This window comes from Heteronotia binoei, chromosome 4, assembly GCF_032191835.1.
Source record: "Heteronotia binoei isolate CCM8104 ecotype False Entrance Well chromosome 4, APGP_CSIRO_Hbin_v1, whole genome shotgun sequence".
In the NCBI taxonomy this organism is placed as follows: Eukaryota; Metazoa; Chordata; class Lepidosauria; order Squamata; family Gekkonidae; genus Heteronotia; species Heteronotia binoei.
Genome location: NC_083226.1, coordinates 114408276 through 114428902, shown reverse-complemented (window position 1 = coordinate 114428902; position 20627 = coordinate 114408276). Strand labels below are relative to the sequence as shown.

General features: G+C 42.2%; 1 protein-coding gene across 1 annotated transcript in view; it reads right to left on the bottom strand.

Moving 5' to 3' along the window:
* Nucleotides 1-20627, bottom strand: part of ST8SIA4 (ST8 alpha-N-acetyl-neuraminide alpha-2,8-sialyltransferase 4) — a 183265-nt gene that overhangs the window by 132212 nt on the left and 30426 nt on the right. The window contains exon 3 of the mRNA XM_060235641.1: nucleotides 3053-3310. Coding sequence (XP_060091624.1) covers nucleotides 3053-3310 — 258 coding nt within the window. The remainder of the gene's footprint in view (nucleotides 1-3052; nucleotides 3311-20627) is intronic.

The following is a 20627-nucleotide window of genomic DNA, read 5'->3' as shown; positions in this document are numbered from 1 at the left end:
ATTTCTTCAGAGATCAACAGGATGGTAGTTTTTAGGTGTTCCCAGAGTGCTTCTGGAGAAGGGTCTGTGGGGCAACTGGGGTCCTCAATTCTTGACTGGAGTTTTGCCTGGAAGGCAGCTTTAACTTCGGCTGACTGAAGGCTGGCAACCTGAAGCTTCCTCCGAGGGATACCTCCTCTCCTGGGTGTGGGTTTAAAGTGAAGACGGAGATTGCAGCGTACAAGACGATGATCCGTATGACATTCCGCACTGGGCATTACTCGGGTGTGTAAGACATCTCGAAGGTCTCTCTGGCGCACCAGAATGTAGTCCATAAGGTGCCAGTGCTTGGACCGTGGGTGCATCCAGGTTGTCTTCAGGCTGTTCTTCTGCTGAAAGATAGTGTTGGTGATGGTGAGCTGGTGCTCCGTGCAGAATTCTAGCAGGAGGCGCCCATTATCATTGCAGTTGCCAATGCCGTGTTTGCCAAGTACTCCTTTCCAGGCTTCCGAGTCTTTACCTACTCTGGCATTGAAGTCATCAAGGATGATCACCTTGTCCTCTGTAGGGGTCTTCCATACTAGGTTGCGTAGATCAGCATAGAACTTGTTCTTTTCTGCAGGATCTGCTTGAAGGGTTGGGGCATACACACTGAAGAGTGTTGCATGCTGCTTGTTTTGAAGTGGGAGGCGCATGGACATGATGCGATCTGAGTGACCTGTTGGCAGGTTTTCGAGTTTGGAGGCAATGGAGTTCCTGACCATGAAGCCAACGCCAGAAAGGCGGCTCTCAGCCTTTGACTTACCCGACCAGTAGAGGGTATAGCCAGCACCGTGTTCTTGAAGACTACCTTCCTCAGGGAAACGCACCTCACTGAGAGCTGCTATGTCAATATTCAACCTGAGAAGTTCGTGGGCAACTAGAGCAGAGCGTCGTTCAGGGCGACCACTGTCTACTGTGTCAAGCATGGTTCTGAAGTTCCAACACGCAAGCTTTAGTCTTTGCACACTTTGTGAGGCAGGTGCATGCCTTTTCTTTGTTGTTATTTTTTGACCGCAAGTAAGGATGCCCGTTGACCGTGGCTAGCCAACTGGGGTGGGGGAGACGAGCTTTGTTTAGGCCACCTTTTCTAGGCCCCTCTCCGTGTGGAGCAAGCAGTGGTGTCCCTAGATAAGGCTGCTTGGTCGTTCAGAGTGCTGCCGAAAAATGCTTTCGTCTCCGGGTCAGCATCAGGCGACCAATACCCTGAACCGCCTACATGCAGGATCGGGACTGCGGCTTCCAGTGGCATCTTCCACCTGCCGTTTCTCCCCTTGCCCATCGCTGCAGGACTTGGTGTGTTGTGGGTTGTGGATGTGGATATGCCCTTCAGGCCTGCGCAGAGGAATTTTTAGGTGAAGCACAGTGTGCGCGGTACTGACTCCACCCTTTCACCTTGGGGTCATCTGCCATGGCCCAGTAAGCCGGGACGCCGGCAGCGAGTCCTCCAGGTGGTAGGTGTTACATTAACGAGCTCTATCTGCCCAGGTTTGATGTTAGAGTTTTCCTTCTCTTGGCTGGCGAGGTTGGTGAGCCCAGCCTGCCCATCTGGTTATACCGCCAGACATTCGGTCGCACCATGACGTGGCAAACTCTGTGAGAAACGGGGGGGACCAGTGGGAAGGTGTTGCCACGGATACAGTAATGCAGGAGAGGCCATTGCAGTGACCATCTGCCAGGCATAGCCGGACAGTGACCACGCGGCGTTCACTACACCGGGAGAGGAGAGGCTATGTATTGTGCATACACTTTCCCTGGGGGGGGGGCAGGATACCCAAGAGGGAGCCCACCTCCCCCCCCCCCCATGCTGTAGCACAGCCATATATAATGGGCTACTGACACCATGGCATCATCTTGTTCACTAGACCATCCCTGATTGGTTTGGGATGACAAGAGTGAAAAAGCAGCAACAACATTAACTTTTAACAGTTCTGTAGCAGCAACCACAGGAGAAAATAATAATGTGCAAGCAGGGGAGAGAAACATGGAAAGTAGAAGAGTTCTCTCACCCCTGCAAAAAGGCAACTTTTGCAACAAAATTTTAACCTTGTAAAAATTCAGCACAACATTAGCCGATGCTGATTTCAGTGGCACACACTCCAAATAGGTATTTATAAGATGACAGCTACAGAACACTATCCAATTCGGATTCAGAAACTCTGAACTGAATGGGACTCACTCCCAAATCAAAGCAACTGGGGTTGCAGATTTAATGTTTCAGTAGAAGAGTTGAGCAGATGCTGTGGAAATGAATGGGATTTAAAGTCGTTAACTCTGACAGAATCCTGTTCCCATAATATGTATAGTCATAAAGAACTGCTACAGACAAAAGCACAGTGGGTATAATCCATAGCCCACAGAAGTCAATGGCAATATATTTCTGGATTGCACCCAATGCCCTGTATTCTAACTAAAACTTGTTTTACACTCATGCAGTGACAGCCCATTAAACTGTGCCTGCAACCCCTTTTAATTTGTTGCTGACCTTTAACAATGTAAGCATTTTTGTTTTGAACAAGCAAAATAATTATTAAAAATAAAACATGTGAATACATTTGCCCATGCAATCAGAATACATTTTCAACACAGCATGTAAGGGTTTAGATATGTGACTTCCAATTCTCTTAATGGGAGCTAGCTGACTAATCCCCAGTGCATTTCATGTAAATTTTGCCCCATACAGTGCATATATAATAAGAAAATCTGGTAATTTTCTGCTCTGACTATTGGCAAGAACAAGAAAATTAAAATGTTTTCCATTTTTGTTGCTATTTAGTGCCAGCTCTCTATCCAAATACAGATTTTTACCTTCATACAACATTATCAAAACTCTCTCTGAAGACTCCAACACTGAAGGTTCATATTTTCGATATACTGATGGCCCTGTTCTTCCTATACGAGAATGCATTTAACTTTGGGTACCATAAAGTGAAAGATATCACTCAACAATTCCAAACAATCATTCTTAGCTAAAGCATTTCTGTTTGTTATTGTGGAAGTAATGCAGCCTGACAAGCAAAAGATTAATGCTTACCTTATGACAAAGTCATGGTTGTCAATCTCTTTTCCACACTCACTATCCAAAAGGATGCCAGAATTTCCTACAACAGCACACGTTTTAAAACGACGGTTCTTCATTGGTGAAACCTCTGGAAGAAGGCTGTGCAGATCCTGAGAAATATTTAGTGTACGACGTCTGTCTAGCACATAGTGAATTACATCTCCAGGCTTAAAGCTGCTTTTGACCACTGAGACATCTCTTTCTGCATCCAAGAATCGAAGGATGTTCTTCCTGTATTTAAAACAATAAAGCTAATTTATGGTATCTCTGCAAGATATATTCCAGAAAAGTAGCCTATGACATCTGAACTGCTGCATGAACTTTTACTGACAGTTTATGAGAACACTTCATGCATCTGGTAAAGCAAGACTGGGCTATGCATAACTAAAGCCATAATGAACCCATTACAGTGCCATCCTGAGGTGAGTTACACCCTTCTAAGTCCACTGAAGTCAACTGGATAACACATGAAGCTGCCTTATACTGAATCTAACCACTGATCTCATGATCTAGATGGTTTAATCAGACTGACAACAGCTCTCTGGCATCTCAGGTGAAGGTCTTTCACATCACCAACTACCTGATCCTTTCAACAGGAGATGCCAAGGACTGAACTTGGGACATTCTTCATGCCAAGCAAATATTTTACTCCTAAGAACATAAGAACATAAGAGAAGCCATGTTGGATCAGGCCAACGGCCCATCAAGTCCAACACTCTGTGTCACACAGTGGCAAAAAATTTTATATACACACATACACTGTGGCTAATAGCCACTAATGGACCTGTGCTCCATATTTTTATCTAAACCCCTCTTGAAGGTGGCTATACTTGTGGCCGCCACCACCTCCTGTGGTAGTGAATTCCACATGTTAATCACCTTTTGGGTGAAGAAGTACTTCCTTTTATCCGTTTTAACCTGTCTGCTCAGCAATTTCATCGAATGCCCACGAGTTCTTGTATTGTGAGAAAGGGAGAAAAGTACTTCTTTCTCTACTTTCTCGATCCCATGCATTATCTTGTAAACCTCTATCATGTCACCCCGCAGTCGACGTTTCTCCAAGGCCACATTGAACCGCATCTGCCATGTTGATGCCCACTCACCCAGCCTCAACAGATCCCTTTGGAGTTCCTCACAATCCTCTCTGGTTCTCACCACCCTGAACAATTTAGTGTCATCCGCAAACTTGGCCACTTCACTGCTCACTCCCAACTCTAAATCATTTATGAACAAGTTAAAGAGCATGGGACCCAGTACCGAGCCCTGCGGCACCCCACTGCTTACCGTCCTCCACAGCGAAGACTGCCCATTTATACTGACTCTCTGCTTCCTATTACTAAGCCAGTTTTTGATCCACAAGAGGACCTGTCCTTTTACTCCATGACTCTCAAGTTTTCTAAGGAGCCTTTGATGAGGAACTTTATCAAAAGCTTTCTGGAAGTCAAGGTAAACAACATCTATCGGGTCGCCTTTGTCCACATGTTTGTTCACCCCCTCAAAGAAATGTAACAGGTTAGTGAGGCAAGATCTTCCCTTGCAGAACCCATGCTGAGTCTTCCTCAATAACCCGTGTTCATCAATGTGCCTACTCATTCTGTCCTTGATAATGGTTTCTACCAACTTTCCCGGTATTGAAGTCAGACTGACTGGCCTGTAATTTCCCGGATCTCCTCTGGAACCCTTTTTAAAGATGGGGGTGACATTTGCTACCTTCCAGTCCTCAGGAACGGAGGCAGATTTCAATGAAAGATTACAGATTTTTGTTAGAAGATCCACAAGTTCAACTTTGAGTTCTTTCAGAACTCTCGGATGTATGCCATCCGGACCCAGTGACTTATTAGTTTTTAATTTGTCTATCAGTTGTAGGACCTCCTCTTTTGTCACCTCAATCTGACTCAGGTCTTTCAACACCCCTTCCAAAATTAGTGGTTCTGGGGCGGGCAAAAAGTTCTCGTCTTCCACAGTGAAGACGGAGGCAAAAAATTCATTTAGCTTCTCAGCCATTTCCCTATCCTTCTTCAGTAATCCTTTTACCCCATGGTCATCCAAGGGCCCCACTGGCTCCCTGGCTGGTTTCCTACTTCTAATATATTTGAAGAAATTTTTATTGTTGGTCTTTATGTTTTTTGCAATATGCTCCTCACAGTCCCTTTTTGCCTGCCTGATCACAGTCTTGCATTTGATTTGCCACAGCCTGTGTTCCCTTTTACTAATATCACTTGGACTGGTTTTCCACCGCTTAAAGGAGTCCTTCTTACCTTTTACAGCTTCCATTACTTTGTTTGTTAACCATGCAGGCCTTTTCTTATGCCTGTTTGTGCCTTTCCTAACTTGTGGTATGTATTTTATCTGAGCTTCTAGGATTATAGTTTTAAATAGCGTCCAAGCTTCCCCAAGGGTTTTGACCGTATGTACCTTTCCTTTCAGTTTCCTCCTCACATGCCTCCTCATCTCAGTGTATTTACCCCTTTTAAAGTTAAACGTGGTTGTGGCGGTCTTTTTGGACAACTCCCTATTTATACAAATGGTGAAATCAATAACATTATGGTCACTGCTCCCAAGTGGCGCAATCACTTTTACATCTCTCACATCACATTACATTACATCTCTCACATCACTTTTACATCACTCCTGAACCATGAACCCTCACCTAAGAATGGTGCAACTCTGCTCATGCTATAACTCAGTTTTCATTGTACACCAAAGCTATTTCCTTTTCCTGTAATATATGACACAAAGTGTGAAAGCTATTCATTTGTGGCTTCGTGATTAAACTACATTTGTTAAATCTAAAGCTCACAGGCCATAACTTGATTTTAAAATTCAAAAGATCAATTTCCAGTGATAAATTTTTAGTGATTTTTATAATTCAGTATCACTCAATCAACAGTTACATTGTATGACTCCATTTCCAGAGGGGTATGCTGCAGCTATAACACCAGAGCCTTGTGGCATCTTAAGAACTAATGCATTTATTGGGAGAAAAGCTTGGATGAGCAGTTATGTATTCATAACCAAATTATTTTAAATTTTCAAGATTGTGCTACTTGCTTAAAGAACCACACAAAGAGAACTGGAACAGGAAAAAACAAAATAACTATGCATCCTTTTCAGGTTCTAATTCTTTGCATGCATACTCAGAGAGAAAATGTGCAGGCTTACCACCTGCTTTGAGATGTATGTTCTGGAGCTATTGTTTAGCCTATAAACAAAACTGAATTAAGTTTATTTCTAATTAGGGGGAAGAATAAAGACCCCCTTTAAAATAATTTTTAAAAACGTGTTGATTTTAATAAGCATTTCTTACATACTAAATTGCAGGGTTGTATATAGACCTAGACTGCATTCAGAAGACAAATGTAACCACAGTTAAGTTTAAATGTGCATTAATTCAGCTTGTTTACAGCTGCAGGGATGTATGCTTTGCTTTCTCCTTGTAATCCAGATCACAATCTCAATTAAAAACTAATTCTGACAATATATAGTCTATAATATAAGATTAATTCTGGCTGTCTCTGATATTTCTAGGCATGCAGTGCCTAGAAATATCACAGACAGCTCAACTGGGATAGCATCATCTCTGCTCACTTTGTTGTTAGTCATGCTTTCTAAGGCCCGTTTGACTTCACACTCCAGGATGTCTGGCTCAAGGTCAGCAATTTCACTGTCATGGTTGCCAATTGAGGGTGAGATCCTTCTTGACATTGAGATCCTTTTTGTATAATTCTTCTGTGTATTCTTGCCATCTCTTCCTAATCTTGTCTGCTTCTGTTAGGTCCCTACCATTTTTGGCCTTTATCATGGCCATCTTTATACAAAACGTACCCTTGATTTCTCCAATTTTCTTTAAAAGATCTCTTGTCCTTCCCATTCTATTATTTTCCTCTATTGCTTTGCATTGTTCCTTCAGGAAGGCCTCCTTATCTCTCCTTGCTGTTCTCTGAAAATCTGCATTCAGTTGGGTGAATTTTTCCTTATTCAAAGTCCTAAAAGATGATGCTGTTAAAGTGATGCACACATTATGTCAACAAATTTGGCCTGGATTAAGTATAAGCTGGAATTAAGATTTCCGGGGAAAACATCAACAACCTCAGATATGCAGATGATACCACTCTAATGGCAGAAAGTGAGGAGGACCTAAAGAACCTCGTTGAAGGTGAAAGAGGAGAGCACAAAACTAGGCTTCAAACTCAACATCAAAAAAACTAAGTTCATGGCATCCATCCCCATCACACCATGGCAAATAGAAGGGGAAGACATGGAAGTAGTGACAGACTTCACATTTCTGGGATCCAAGATCACTGCAGATGGTGACTGTAGCCATTAAATTAAAAGACGTTTGCTCCTTGGGAGGACAGCTATAGTGAACCTGGGCAGTATAATAAAAAGTAGAGACATCACTCTGCCAACAAAAGTCCATATAGTCAAAGCGATGGTAATCCCAGTAGTAATGTATGGCTGTGAGAGCTGGACCATAAGGAAGGCCGAGCGCAGAAGAATAGATGCTTTTGAGATGTGGTGCTGGAGAAGAATCTTGAGAGACCCTTGGACTGCAAGAAGATCAAATCAGTCAGTCCTAAGGGAAATCAACCCAGACTGTTCCCTGGAAGGTCTGATGCTGAAGCTGAAGCTCAAATACTTTGGCCACCAAATGAGAAGGGAGCACTCCCTGGAGAAGATCCTGATGCTGGGAAAGACAGAGGGCAAAAGAAGAAGGGGACAGCAAAAGATGAGATGGCTGGACAGCATTACTGATGTAACAAACATGAAATTGAGCAGACTTCAGAGGATGGTGGAAGACAGGAGGGCCTGGCGTGATTTTGTCCATGGGGTCGCAAAGAGTTGGACTCAACTGTGCGACTGAACAACAACAAAGTGCATTTGCAGATTAACCGGGGGGGGGGGGGAGTTAACACCGTATAACTCTTATGCCTGCATCTGCAGATCTGGACTCTATGGATGTGATGCATAGTCCCCTTAATGTTTCAATAGAAGATGACCTTCTGCAGTCATTTGGGAGCCTTCCATCAAAAGAACAACAGGCGATCCTCATAAGACTTGAATGTACTAAGCGGCAGCTGCAAAGGTCTTTAGAGCCGGGGAAATCAGTTCCTTCAATCAACCTAGATCCTGCAGGCAACCCCCTGTCCCCTTGTCCCCCATCGGCTGACTTAATTGATCTGACTATGGAAGCCTCTCTAACTGGCTCAAGGGCACCCCAACATAACGGCTGTATTTTCACTGATGACGCCAGGGTGCTAGAAAGGATATCCATTATCGATTGACTACCAGCTAGGGAAGCCACAAGGAATATCCACATTGTCTCCTGGAACATAGCCGGGTGGAAGAGTAAAGTGAATGACTCATATTTTTTGGACTTTTTGAAATCCTTTGATTGTGTCTTCTTTCAGGAAACATGGGCGGAAGACAGTTTTAGACTGACGGATTTTAAAGTTTTTAATTTCCCTGCTTATAGAACTCATTCTAAAGGTCACAGTAAAGCAAACCTGGCTGCTTTGGTGAAATCCAATTTACCATTTAAGGTGGTCCTCTTAGATCCTTGCCCGCCATTTGCCCAGGCTTATTGCTGTCCTCTCCAGCACTGACTTGAATCATGATTAATGTTTATTTAGCCCCTTCTAATGGAGAGCTAGAGTTTGATGCTGTCGGGGAGAAATCTTCTGATTATGTATTGTCTTTATCTAGGAAATTCCATACTGCTCAGCTAATGATTTTTGGTGATTTTAATGCTAGGAGAGGCAGTAATAATCAGAAATGGATCTCTCATTTTGGCTTTGAAACGGATGAATCCCTTCCACTACAATTATGTTTGCCTCATTGTTCTAAAGATACTTTAACCAATAAGGCGGGTCTTAGATTAATTGAATTCTGCATAGCACACAATGCTATAATATTTAATGGTCTCTCCAAATTTCCGGCTGCAACTGATTTTACTTTTTTTTCCACACAGGGTAGCAGTGTGATAGATTTTTGTTTGGGTTCACCCAACCTTCTGTCATCTATTGATAACATTTACATTGATTTGCACACAGAAAGTGACCACTTGCCCCTAATTCTATCTTTAAGATTGGATCTGGAGGTTAATATGGTATCATCTTCGCAATCTGTGAAGGCCTCTGAGAATGTTCTAAAAAAAATCAAGTGGTTCTCGGCCCTAGAAAGGGAGTTTTCTTCCCTCTTTGGCTCTGAAGCACTGTGTAGATTAAGGGATTCAATCATAAATTCCAATTCAGATGATGCAATCCTTTCAGGATTCTCATTATTAATTGATTACTGTAGTGCTAAAGCTAAACCTGTGATCTTGTCTAGGTCCAGTTTCTCTAGCTGGTTTGATACAGATTGTTTAGCTTGGAAACATGAACTGAGAGCACTATTTAAAGAGGCCTGTCATTCCAAAGACCCAACAAAAATTAAGGCCTATATTGCTTGTAAGACAGTCTTCCTGGAGCTTATTACATCCAAAAAGAAAGTTTTCTTTCAGAATAAATAGGACCAACTTTACCACTCGATAAAATCTAATGATAATAAGGCTTTCTGGAGAATCATTTCGGCTAATCTAAAAAACAATTCTGTTACTGATCCAAGTATTTCTGCGCAAACATGGGTTGGTTATTTCTCTAACATTTTTGCTGCTCCACGTGTATCCCCTCCTATCTTAGCAAACCCCACAGTTACTGATATGCCAGTCTGGCCTCCAGTAACTCTAGAGGAAACCAGTGATTTATTGAAGGATTTAAAAGCGGGTAAAGCACCAGGCCTTCCCACTGAGGTATTCACAAAGTTTGCCAATTGGTGGTTCTTGCCCCTTGCAAAATTGCTCTCTTTCACTGATCTGCATGGCTCCATCCCAGACTCTTGGCTTGATTCTATAATTATCCCAATTTACAAAAAGGGGGGGTTGGAGTTACCAGAAAATTTCCACCCCATTAGTTTATTATCTATAGTAGGCAAATTGGATACCAAACATTTAGAACTCCGATTAACTGACTGGATGTGCCTAGGAACATTATAGGTCCTGAACAAACTGGCTTCTCTAAAGGCAAATCTGCTATGGACCATTGCTGCACTCTGGCCTTCCTTGCTGAAAAATATATGCATACCGGGACAAAAAAAAAAAAATGCTGCCTTCATCGACTTGAAGGGCGCATTTGATTCAATAGATAGAGCCCAACTATGGATTAAGCTAGGTTACCTGGGAATAGACCCTCGTCTGCTGTTTCTCTTGAGGAAACTTCATTTGAATACTTTTTGCCAAGTGAAATTTCTTCTAGTGGTGACTTGACTAGCAAAATACTAGTGTTAAAGGGGGTTAAACAAGGTTGCGTGCTGGCCCCCCATCTTTTTAATTTATTTTTAACTGACCTGGTACAATTTTTGAACCCTATTAATGGTCATCCACCTAAACTAGCAGGCCGAGCGGTCCCCTTATTACTTTATGCCGATGATACTACCATCCTCTCTTGCACAAGTGTGGGTTTACAAAGGTATCTGAATGCCTTCTATGACTACTGTAATTTTAATTCACTCTCTATCAATTATGCCAAATCTAAAGTAGTTGTCCTTGCAAATTGCTGGCGCCCACAGAGATGGTTTATTACCAACTCAACAATTGAGCAAACAACATTTTTCAAATACTTAGGTATCACTTTTAATCACAAGTTAAGCTAGGTTTCACGTCGTAACAACACCGTCAACTTGGCTAAATGTTTGGTTGCTCAAATTAAACAGTTTTTCTTTGCAAGGGGCAACCAATTCGTTCCGGCAGCAATTAAGTTGTTCAAAGCTAAAACGCTAGCCGAAATTCTCTAAGGCATCCCTATATGGATCTCAGCATTTACCAGGAAAGTGGAGAGCATTCAAGCCTCATTTGTTAGACAAATTCTTGGAATGCCAAAATGTGTATCCTACTTTGCTCTCTGCTCTGAAATGGGTCAGCCTTTGGTGGAGACAAAAGCCTGGATTGCAGTGTTTAAATTCTGGCTCAAAATTCACTTTAGAACAGATCCTAGCAGCCTTCTTGATTGTATGAAGATAGACATATATATTTCATCCTGGTCAGCAGTTCTCATATCCAAACTTAACCAGTTGGGGTTAGAGGTTGATGATTTTTTTTACTTCTGACGAGTCATATTTCTTCATATGTATTAAATTGAGACTGTTATATTTAGAGGAAATGAAACTATGTCCAACAGACCCTTATATTTGCTCTCCAGCTTCCTTAGGTCTTTATGCTTTCTGCAGCAAAATGCCCCATTATATATCAGACTTAACTATTCCAAGTCATCGCAGGGCATTTATGTTGGCTAGACTAAATTCATTTCCCTCCAAAGTTTTACAAGGGAGATATCATCGAGTCCCTTTAGGTGACAGACTCTGTTCCTGTGGAGTGAATATTCCCGACTCAATTCAGCATATATTGCTTGATTGTTGCTTTTATCATAATCTCCATAAAGATTTATTTTGCAAGCTTTCTTTCTCCCCAGATTTGTCTATTCTGCCACCCTGTTATTATTTATTGAATGATACTGAGGGGGAGGTTAGTGAGGCTGTGGCAAAATTTTTGGCTGACATCCTTACATTTAAATCTGACCATGTATGAATGCATCTGTAAGCTCGGTTTCATTTTGATTTTATCTCCAATGTTTAAATTTTTACATTCGGTGTATTTTTATTTGCAACTGTTATGCCATTAAAGGTTTGGTATGGTATGGCCTGCATCTGCAAATCACAGATAGCCATTTCATTTTTAATTGGGATTCTTTTATTGCATGCTGCACAAGAAAGGAAGATGAAAAAGAGGTCTCTGGAGAGGTTCCATATAAATAAATAAATGCTGGGGGAGGGAAAGTGGGGATGAAGTTCACACACATTTTAACTTAAGTGCAATTAAGTCTGCTGTCTGAGTATAGTTCTAGCCTTAAAAAGCAACTGCAGTTCAAAGCTAATTTTGCCATTGCATGATCCTATATCTGAAAGTGATTCAAGTCCCTAATTGGCCAAGGGACCTAAAGGCAACTTCTATCAACAAAAATGTCCTAAAGGCGGTATTTTCTATGAAGAAGTCAGAAGTAAAATCAGTTATGAGTAATGTGAGCACCCTGGTAATTAAGTTTTACAACCTGCTTTGCAAACTTTCCATGGGTATAGATGCACATTAGAGATTACATCCATTTTTCTTTTGTGTTCTTCATCCTGCTTTGGTAATGTCCTTCTTCATCAAAACATACACTGAGAATTGAAAATCCTGGAATAACTATTCCAGAAACTGTAGCTCAGAGACCAGCCCTTAGAGTACACTTTCCTAGACATTTTCTTTTATCTATGTAGTAAAATTGATAGTGAAGAGTTAACTGGGACCTGATTATGCGTTGGAGGAAAACTCTACTCCCCACCGCATCCCCCATTTTAACTAAAAAAAGGTATATTTCTGCATTATGGAGCCCACAGGAAATGAAGAAGAAGAAGAAGAAGTTAATATTGGATTTATATCCCGCCCTCCACTCCGAAGATTCTTAGAGTTTCTCACAATCTCCTTTACCTTCCTCCCCCATAACAGACACCCTGTGAGGTGGGTGGGGCTGGACAGGGCTCTCACAGCAGCTGCCCTTTCAAGGACAACCTCTGCCAGAGCTATGGCTGACCCAAGTCCATGCTAGCAGGTGCAAATGGAGGAGTGGGGAATCAAACCTGGTTCTCCCAGATAAGAGTCTGCAAACTTAACCACTACACCAAACTGGCTCTCCTTATCACAAACCCCAACACCTTGGTTGTTCCCTTCCTAATCATGTCACCTTAATCAATGGGCCATCCCCACAACTGGGTAGCCTTTTCTAACCAACAATCAAGGAGCATTAGTGTCTCTAATTAAGCTCTCACATTCCTAGCCACATTCCAACAGTTCCTGTTTACACCTGGAAACCCCTCCATTCACATAGATGCAAGTACATGCAAATGTCCCCATCTTCAAGAAGGGGAGAAAAAGGAGGATTCTGATAACTACCGATGTGTTGACATCTATGCCTGGAAAAGTTTTAGAACAAATCATCAATCAGTCAGTCCTAGGACATTTAGAAAGGATGTCTGTGATCACTAAGAGCCAGCATTGGTTTCTCAGAAACATGTCAGACTGACCTGATCTCTTTTTTTTTTAAGTTACTATTTTGCTAGATCAGGGAAATGCTGTAGACATAATTTATCTTGATTTCAGTAAGGTTTTTTATAAGGCCCACATGCTATTCTTGTTGGAAGTTGGTGAAATGTGGCTTGAATCCTGTTACGGTTTGGTGGATCTGTAACTAGTTGACAGATCGCACCCAAAGAGTGCTTGTGAATGGTTCCTCATCTTCTTGGAAAGGAGTGTCAAGTGGAGTACCCCAAGGATATGTCCTGGGACCTCTTTTGTTCAACATTTTATAAAAGATTTGGATGAAGAAATAGAGGAAGTACAGTAGAAGAAAGAGTCAGGATGCAGGATGATCTTAACAGGCTGGAAAAGTGGACTAAAACCAATAAAATGAATTTTAACAGAGATAAATGTAAAGTTCTGCATTTAGGAAGGAAAAATCAAATGCATAATTATAGAATGGAGGAGACTTGTCTTGGCAGTAACATGTGCAAAAAGGATCTAGGGGTCTTAGTGGACCATACACTGAATATGAGTCAGTGGTTTGATATGGTGGTTAAAAAGGCAAATGCAGTTTTGGGCTCTACCAACAGAAGTATAGTGTCCAGATCATGTGAAGTTATAGTATTGCTTTACTCTGCTTACCTAGAGTACTGTGTTCAGTTTTGGGCACCACAGTTTAAGAAGGATATAGACAAGCTGGAACATGCCCAGAGGAGGGCAACAATGATGGAGAGGGGTCTGGAGACCAAGTCCTATGAGAAAATGTTGAAGGAGCTGGGTATGTTTAGCCTGGAGGGGAGACTACTGAGAGATGATATGATCATCATCAAGTACTTCAAGGGCTGTCATATAGAAGATGGAGTTGAGTTATTTTCTAATGCTCAGAAGGTCAGATCAGAACCAACGGGTTGAAATTAAATCAGAAAAGATTTTACCTAACTATCAGGAAGAACTTCTTGATAGAGCGGTTCCACAATGGAACAGGCTTCCGCGGGAGGTGGTGGGTCCTCCTTCCTTGGGAGGTTTTTAAGCAGAGGCTAGATGGCCATCTGATAGCAATGCTAATTCTGTGAATTAGGCTGATCATGAGAAGGGGGGCAGGAAGGGCTGCACCAGTGCTCAGTTCTTGTGGCCCTTTCTTACACACCCAGGAAAATTCTGATTGACACTTTAGGGTCAGTCAACATTTTTTCTCCAGGCCAGGGATTCTGGAGAGTTTTTGCCTTCTTCTGGGCATGGAGCAAGGGTCACTGGGTTGTTCCCTTCCTAATCATGTCACCTTAATCAATGGGCCATCCCCACAACCTTTTCTAGCCTTTTCTATCCAGCAATCAAGGGGGAGGGGGGTTGGAAGAGGTATCTCTGAAATTCCTGCATTGTGCAGGGGATTGGACTAGATGACCCTGGAGGTCCCTTCCAACTCCATTCTATGATGACATGATGACATCTTTGTCTTTTCCTGAGAGCCCCATTCAGCATTTCCCAAAATATTGTTTCACTCCCAGATAATTCAATCACTACATTGTTCCAAGGGGTAATCTTGTCATCCTGTCTCAGGACATGTTTTCATCTACAAAAACAGCACCCAAAATTTAGTCTCTGTGTTGTGTGTTCCAGGATCCAAACCACACACCCAGGATGCTATAATTCCCCCCAAACCCCTACCATGATCCCTCTTACCCCATCTTCTCTTGCAACTGGTGTGTTTGTGAGCATTATTTTTTCTATGTGTGAATTATTTTCTATTAATAAAACAACCTCCCTTGGTAAAGCAACAGTCTAGTTAATTCTAAGAGTTCTTTAAAGGAGCAATCCTGGTATATAATTTGTGTAAAAGATCCCCTGTTACAGCCTCTTGCTAGCCAAAGTCTCCTAAGAGCTAATATTCCCTCCAAAATATTAGGAGACCCACAATTTCAGTAACAACAGCTCCTCCCCATTTTCCTCTAGCTACACTGACTTTCAGACTACCATCTAATTATGTAGGGGGGGGGGGTTATATATGGACCAAAACCTCAACTTCAGGCCACAAAAATCAAGAAATTGCCACTGAATATGAAGACAGATCAGCTATTATTAAAGACATTAGGAAATCTCTGCTTGATCAGACCAGTCATCCATCTAGTCCAGCATGCTGTTTCACCCAAGTGGCTAACCAGTTGCCCTAGACAACCAATAAATAGGATATATACACCAAGGAGTCCAGCACTAACACTCATGGGTTTTCTGCCTCTGGGTGTAGTGGTTTCCTTGAGTCATCTTGGCTAGCAATCATTGGTTGGGTACTCCTCCATTAATTGGCCCAATTTGCTTTTAAATGCTATGTCCAGTGAATTTAATTTAATTACTTCTTTACTTAACTAGTGTTTTCTTTGGTCTATCTTAAATCTATTGCCCACCATGTTCTATTATTATAGCAGAGAGAGAGCGAAAGTTGTCTGTATCCACCCCACACATAATTTTGAAACCTCTATCACATACCCCCTTATATTCTCTTTTTTCCTAAACTGATACCTGTATCAGTTAATTGCATCTGGAAATGACACCAAAGAAAGGTCAAGAGAATGGATTTTAAGAATAGCATTCTTAAAATAAAGCATACATAAACCAAAAAGATAAACATCCATCAAAGATAGTCTATAGACTTTGCAAAAATACAAAGTAGAAGGAAATAAACTCCAACATACAGGAAAGATTAAGCTGTAAATAGGCCCAATGAGAAAGTATTACAGCCAATATGCTAAGATCTTTCCATCTGTAAAATTTACAAGATGAAAAGGAGAGAGAACGACTGACATCTTTAGAAAAGTACACAAGTGTTTTAACAGCAGCTATCAAAAAGGAGCAGCATTTGAAATATTAGGGTGGAAATCAATGTTTAATTGGACCCAAGATTCACTATGTAGATTAACTCAAAATGTAACTATTCCCATTGTGCATGGCAAAGAGGGAGAAATGAAAGCCCAATTCAAGACATACTTATTTGGATATAAGTGCCACAGTGTTCAGTGGAACTACTGCTAACCAAGCAAGCATCATATCACAGCCCAGTCCCCCAGATGCAGAACACCATATACAACAGCCAGACATGTTTTATATATTTATACTCTGCTTTCCTCCCCGCCCCATCCTCCCCTTCTGTCTTATCTTCACAATAACCTGTAAAGCAGATCAAGCTGAGAGAGGATGACTGGCACAACATTCTCCAGCAAGCTTCCATGGCAGACACGGGATTTGAACACAGTCTTCCAGATCCTAACCTGACACTACAACCACTAGACCATGCTGGCTCTTGTGCTTCAAGTTACAAGAGCACTTTTAATCAATTTTGAAACTGAAGTTGTTTTTAAAAGTCAAAAGCCAAGTGAAATGTGGTCAAGATGTTTCTGGGAACATTTATAAAGCACTGTTTCTTGTATCTTAAACCAGCTTCAGGTGGGGGGGGGGGTCTTCTGGTTTCAGGATGTCCATGGAGATGTGAAACAAAGGGAAGAACATCTGATGGCTCATCATGCTTAAGAGACCAAGAATTGAAGCAGAAGGGAAAATATGAAAACCTGAAGTGCCTAAAGCTCCCAGTTCATGATGCAAGTCAAGAAACAGGTTTGCTTTCTTCTCTTACAAGTAATAATAATAATAATAATAATAATAATATTTTATTTTTATATCCCGCCCTCCCCGCCAGGCGGGCTCAGGGCGGCTAACAGACATGGGAGTCCCATGATTCACATAAACAGCATAACAGACATGGGAGTCCCATGATTCACATAAAACAACATAACAGTTTAAATATCAGTTACAAATAAGTTATTTAAAATAGATAAAACATATAAAATAGGTGCTAAAATGTTGTAATCCTGATGTACATAAGATGGCTAAGTGTCAGCTCGTTAGTTAATCAGGTTCTGTCTCGAATGCCAACTGAAAAAGAAATGTTTTGCAAGCCCTGCGGAATTGGTTCAGGTCCCGCAGGGCTCGCACCATCTCTGGAAGGTCGTTCCACCAACGAGGGGCTATCACCGAGAAGGCCTGCTCCCTAGTAGCCCCCAACTTAGCTTCTCTTGGCCCAGGGATTGTTAGTAAGTTCTGGGAACCAGACCTCAGTGCTCTCCGGGGTACATATGGGGAGAGGCGGTCCTTTAGGTAGGCAGGTCCTCGGCCATATAGGGCTTTAAAGGTTTTTATTGAGTATTGTTTTTACTCTTACTGTAATCTTCAAAAGTCTTCCAATTTGCTTAGATGAGCAAATTGTAAGAATATTTGGGGAAAATACACTCCTAAGCAAACCCCCTCCCATTTTATTATGCAATGGTTTTGTATAGGCTACCATCTCCCACTCCTCAGGGGACCCAATGCTTCTCTAGTCATAGCAGCCTTATTGATCGAGGTCTCTTATTCACTGCTATTCAAGGTACAGAAGCATCTTTGAGTTCAGGGTTTGTGGCTTTCTGGTGGAGGAAATGCTATACATTGTAGCATTTTGCAGAAGCTGTAAACAGGAAAAGAACTCAGCCACAACCTTGCCACTGATATTAAGCAATGCATTGCGGGGTTTTGCTCGCTATCTATGATAATCTGAGGAGCCATGAAGGTGGGACCCATGCCCTCTGAGGCAGCTGAAGGGTCCACAGATAGCTTTTTGTGATTCAGCCATCTTCCAGAAAAGCCAAGTGAGCATGGCCTCTCTAGAACAGCCCCGCCAATCTATGAGAGACTGCTGAGTAGTAGTGTTAGGAGTAATACATGCCTTCATTTTGAAAGTAACTGAAAACTTTTTAAAGTTTGAAAGGGGACCACTGCATTCAACATGCAAGTAGATAAAGATGGGAATTATTCCAGCCAAGCATAAAGAGCTGTATTAAGGATGACTGAAAATGTTCCATAGGAAGTGCTTTGCATAAGAAAGGTTCTAAATACTTGAAAATGGAACATACAAAATGCTACTGATCAGTAGCTGTAATTAATCCTGCCCAATCTTGTGCTCCATTAGAGCTGGCCTTACCTTCTAACTGGCTTCCAGGTCAGTTCCCTGCTGAGCCAGAATGCCCTGCTTTTCAGGGTCAGGTCAGCCTTCAGACCTCAACAGGGTAGACTCAGCTGCTGATATGTATCAAATCTCTCACTTCTCTACCTGATTATCTGTCCAGCTAGTTAGTGTGTCCTCCAAGGAGCCTAGTGAGTCCTCCATGGCTTTATTTTCCCCATTTCATCCTCATAAAAACCCAGGGATGTAAGTGAGGCTGAGAGTGAGTGTCAGCCAGGTAAACTTCCTATGGCAGACTGGGGCTTTGAACTTATAACTGCCATGCACCCTTGCTCTCAGTTTATCCCTGCTTATTAATGCTATCATTATTTGATCTGATTGAAATACGCAGGCTAGGATCATGGCAGTCTGGCAGCAAAAGCACAGGCACTGCAGGACTTATGCAGGGGTCTGTCACCTGCAGGCATCTGCCACAAACAGGCCAGAGCTTGACTCACTATCCTGCACTTAATTTTCAGTCACAAGTGGGTTGCAGTTTATGCTCACATGCCAGCAACAGAAGCATATGTACAACTGAGACACACCAATCACTTTGCTGAAAGTGGGACCATTAACTTTCATTGGGATGACTTCCAAGTAGGGTTGCCAAGTCCAATTTAAGAAATATCTGGGGACTTTGGGGGTGGAGCCAGGAGACTTTGGGGGTGGAGCCAAGATCAAGGCTGTAACAAGCATAATTGAACTCCAAAGGGAGTTCTGGCCATCACATTGAAAGGGACAGCACACCTTTTCAATGCCTTTCTTCCATAGGAAGTAATGAAGGATAGGGGCACCTTCTTTTGGGGCTCATAGAATTGGACCCCCTGGTCCAATCTTTTTGAAACTTCAGGGATATTTTGGGGAGAGGCACTAGATGCTGTACTGAAAATTTGGTGCATCTACCTCAAAAAACAGCCCCCCCCAGAACCCCAGATACCCGCGGATCAATTCTCCATTATTTTCTATGGGAATAAATCTCCATAGGGAATAACAGAGTTCCCAGCAGACATTTCCCTCCCCTCCCCCCGCTTTCTGATGACCCTGAAGCGGGGGGAGGGCCTCCAAACCGGGGGATCCCCTGCCCCCACCTGGGGATTGGCAACCCTACTTCCAAGTGATTAGAGATATGCAGGGAATAGTGTGTTGGTCCTGCCAGGTGGATATGAAATTCATTTCTATGCACTCAGAAAGCATATTATTGCCGGTATCAAGCATATCATCATGGAAAGGGAGAAGTGAGAGATGAAAAGGAACAGCCCAATACATCTAAGCAGGTTTCTTGGAATGAGAGACTCACAGTTTGGTCCAAAGTCCCTGGCAGGAGGTATCTTAAAAAAGAGCTTATGAAGTTAAGATGGCAAAAAAAAAGGTACTCTATTGACCTCAGCACTGATCATCAACACAAACCCACGAGTGAAAGTTGTGTGCAGTCTCCTGTACTGCACTGATTAAGAGGCAGAAGACTGCCACTGTGCTTTGTGGCTTTGCGGCCTAAACAAAGCACACAATGGAAGGTGTCAGAGAGGAAATCACATCTTCCAGAAAAACAGCTGGTACCTGTTTGAAGGAGGCCCACCTCACACAAATCAAATTATATGTATCCTGTAACCAGCAGGCTGCACTCACCTAGCATTTTGAGAGCCACTGTGCTAAAAATGATGGCATGAGAGATGCTAACAATCAACAAGGCTGACAAAGGTTCTGACGGCACTGTATTTATTTTGCTGCACCTAAAAATCAAAAGAAGCTTTACAGGTTTCTGCCAGGAGAAAGGATTTAAAGCCACTCGAATATTGATTGAGCCAACTGGTTTAAAAGCCAGAACGTCTAGGAAGTTCCAAACCATACAGCAGATTTTATGCAAGGCAGTGCACAAGTAACATTCCAGCCTGGGAATCTTCTGCATTTCAACAGGAGAGAATTACCATTTATGCTGCTGTGCAACCCCAGAACACAGAACTAAGGCATGTTTCGAACTTCCATTCTCTGCTTAAACTAACCTAATCATGACGCAGATGGACCAGCTTGTGTACATTATATTTTTATTGAAACAAATTTGTTTTCTGAGACTGGACAGCATTTTAAACTCTCTCTTTTTCAACACTGCCATTGGGCTCTGAAACACACACACGCTCCTCACTGAGTATAACAGGAAGAACATGAGTGGTGTTTTTCGATCATATCAGTGAACAAACTATGCAGTGAACATCCTGGAAAAGATGCATTCCCATTTTTCGTTGTTCTCAGCATCCATACTGGACATCACTTTAAGTGATGCTTCTGATTAATGATGCACAGTGGAATCTGATGGACCACTTTTATTATTTGCTGTTTCAAAGGTGCTTGCTATGTAGATCAGTAATTAAGTGTAGATCTCT